General features: G+C 36.3%; 1 protein-coding gene across 1 annotated transcript; it reads left to right on the forward strand.

The window, feature by feature from the left end:
* Positions 1–461: 461 nt before the first annotated feature.
* Positions 462–2,035, forward strand: LOC107853600 (kinesin-like protein KIN-14L; the record flags this gene model as incomplete). Its single annotated transcript, XM_047404745.1, has 5 exons — positions 462–549; positions 1,032–1,189; positions 1,270–1,416; positions 1,511–1,766; positions 1,884–2,035. Coding segments are annotated over 5 exons (762 nt in total), but the record flags the coding sequence as incomplete, so codon positions are not given.
* Between the last annotated feature and the right edge of the window lie 255 nt (positions 2,036–2,290).

Consider the following 2,290-nt stretch of genomic DNA (forward strand, 5'->3'; position numbering starts at 1 on the left):
AAAAAAATTCTTGATTGACAATAAAAATAAATATATTCTTGAACAATGTTAAGAGACTTTTTGATTGTTAATGTAGATATGGTTAGTTTGTGACGTGAAGGTTTTAGGCTATGTTGCTCGGACTCTTCAAAAATGTCAGAGAGTGCATGTCGGATTCTCCAAAAGCACCGCAGCTTTGGAGAATCCAACACGAGTGCAGCATCGAAAGTGAAGAGTCCGTGCAACTTAGGTTTTAGGATACATTTCTTGAATTTTGAACTGTTTATTTATTTTGGTTTTGTTAAAAGAGATTCTTGAATTTATGTTCATTTGATTTTGGGGTTTAAGGGGTTTAGGATTGATACTTTTTTTTTTTTGTGTGTGTGTGAAGATGCTTTCATGAAATGTGTTAGATTTACTATGTATTGATTTACAGTCTCTTTTGTTAAAACTGTAACATTGTTTTGTTCTTTGGATGACAGATTCAAAAGATTGGATTTTTAATAGAGAATCAAACAATAGGAAGGGGACATGAATACAATTTGGCTTGGAGGAAAGCTGAAGAAGCAGGTTTAGTTTTCTTGCTTTATTATTTTCAGTATCCGTATTGGTCAATTGTTTGATTGAAGTAGGACCCAGAGGTCATGGAGGTCATACATTCAAGCTGTGGAAACAGTCTCTTGCAGAAATGTTGGATAAGGCTGTGTACAATAGACCCTTGTGGTCCGACCATTCCTAGGACCCCGCATATAGTGGGAGCTTGATTGCACCGGGATGCTCTTTAAGTACTATTGTCGTGGAGATAGAATTTTTGAGTCTATGAGGTCTAGATTCTAGAAAATGCAGCTTATTTATATGTATTAAGTGGATATTCAAACACAAATATAGAGTTTGAGGCAAAGCTATTGTGTTCTCCCGGACCAGTAGGCAAAGCTCTCGCTCCGTCCTTCCTGACGTGGTGGTCAATCGGGAGGTGTTAGTTTTTTATTTTCTGTATTATTTTCCCCTTTTTGGATAAATGGGATTCATGTGGGGTTTTCATTGTTTTGTAGCTTTGAGGCGATATCAAGAAACCCACTGGTTGGAATGTTTCGTCGGGCCATTAGGTATATCAAGCCAACCATCTGAGAGAGAGTTTGTTTCTTGTTTGAGAAGTGGCTTTGTACTTTGCAATTTAATTAACAAAGTTCAACCAGGATCAGTTCCGAAGGTACATCACTCTCTAGTATGCAAAAGCCCGCTCTTTATACAAAATTCGTTTTTCATTCATCGTTGTTTTTATGTTATTAGGTTGTAGAAATCCACACTCCTTCACAGTCAACCATGTGGGATTCTCAGCCTCTGCGAGCATATCAATATTTTGAGAACATCCAGAACTTTTTAGTAGCCGCGAAAGATTTAAAGCTAACAGCTTTTGAGGGATCTATTTTTGAAAGGGTAAAATTATAGAATTTTGACTTGTTTTAAGTTTTATATTCTACGGAGGTTGTAAAGAGATACTAACTTCTGATTTCGTTTTGTGCATTCTTAGGATAATATTGAGGCAGGTTCGTCGACTAAGGTTGTGGATTGCATTTTGGAACTTAAAGCATACCATGAGTGGAAGCAAATGACTGGAGGCGTCGAATGTTATAAGCCTCTAAGGTCTCCTCTCTTGACCCCTTCAAGAGGAAGGATTCAAGAACATACACATGTGACAATCAATTCTGATAGTCACAGGCGATTGGAAATGTCGGCTAGCTTTCCAAAACAATCACCGACAGATGAAGAAATTAAGAAACTTGAAGGTCTTTATAACGATGGACAAACTTGTCTTTTATTCTTACATATTTCGTAGTTAATTTTTCACTTTCTGCCGACTTTGAAATTCATGTTTATTCTGGTTTCTCAAACGGGATTTTTAGGCATGATTGTCAAGGCTACAGCTGAAAAAATGGTGGACATGAAGGAAAACATGGGCTCTTTTCAAAATGGGAATACGGTATGCATTCTCCTGACTGTTTGCAGCTTTACTTAAAGTCAACAATCACTGGTATATTCAAGATTTTTTTCTCCGAAACAGAACCAAGTTGAAATGTTCAGTAGGATCTTCTCTAGCTGCTTAGAGGAACAACTTCAAAACAAGTCCCCTAAGGTAATCGGATCATTTCTTGTTATTGTTAAAAGCTAAGCGAATAGTTTAAATTTTTATTGTTATGCCGCTAAAAGATTAGTAAACTAATGTCAAATCTGGATATTGTTTTCTACCGACTGTCATTTTGTATGATTCATATGTTTTATATATTTGAGTGAGTGTGAAATGATATATCTT

Source organism: Capsicum annuum, unplaced genomic scaffold (genome assembly GCF_002878395.1).
Source record: "Capsicum annuum cultivar UCD-10X-F1 unplaced genomic scaffold, UCD10Xv1.1 ctg67161, whole genome shotgun sequence".
In the NCBI taxonomy this organism is placed as follows: Eukaryota; Viridiplantae; Streptophyta; class Magnoliopsida; order Solanales; family Solanaceae; genus Capsicum; species Capsicum annuum.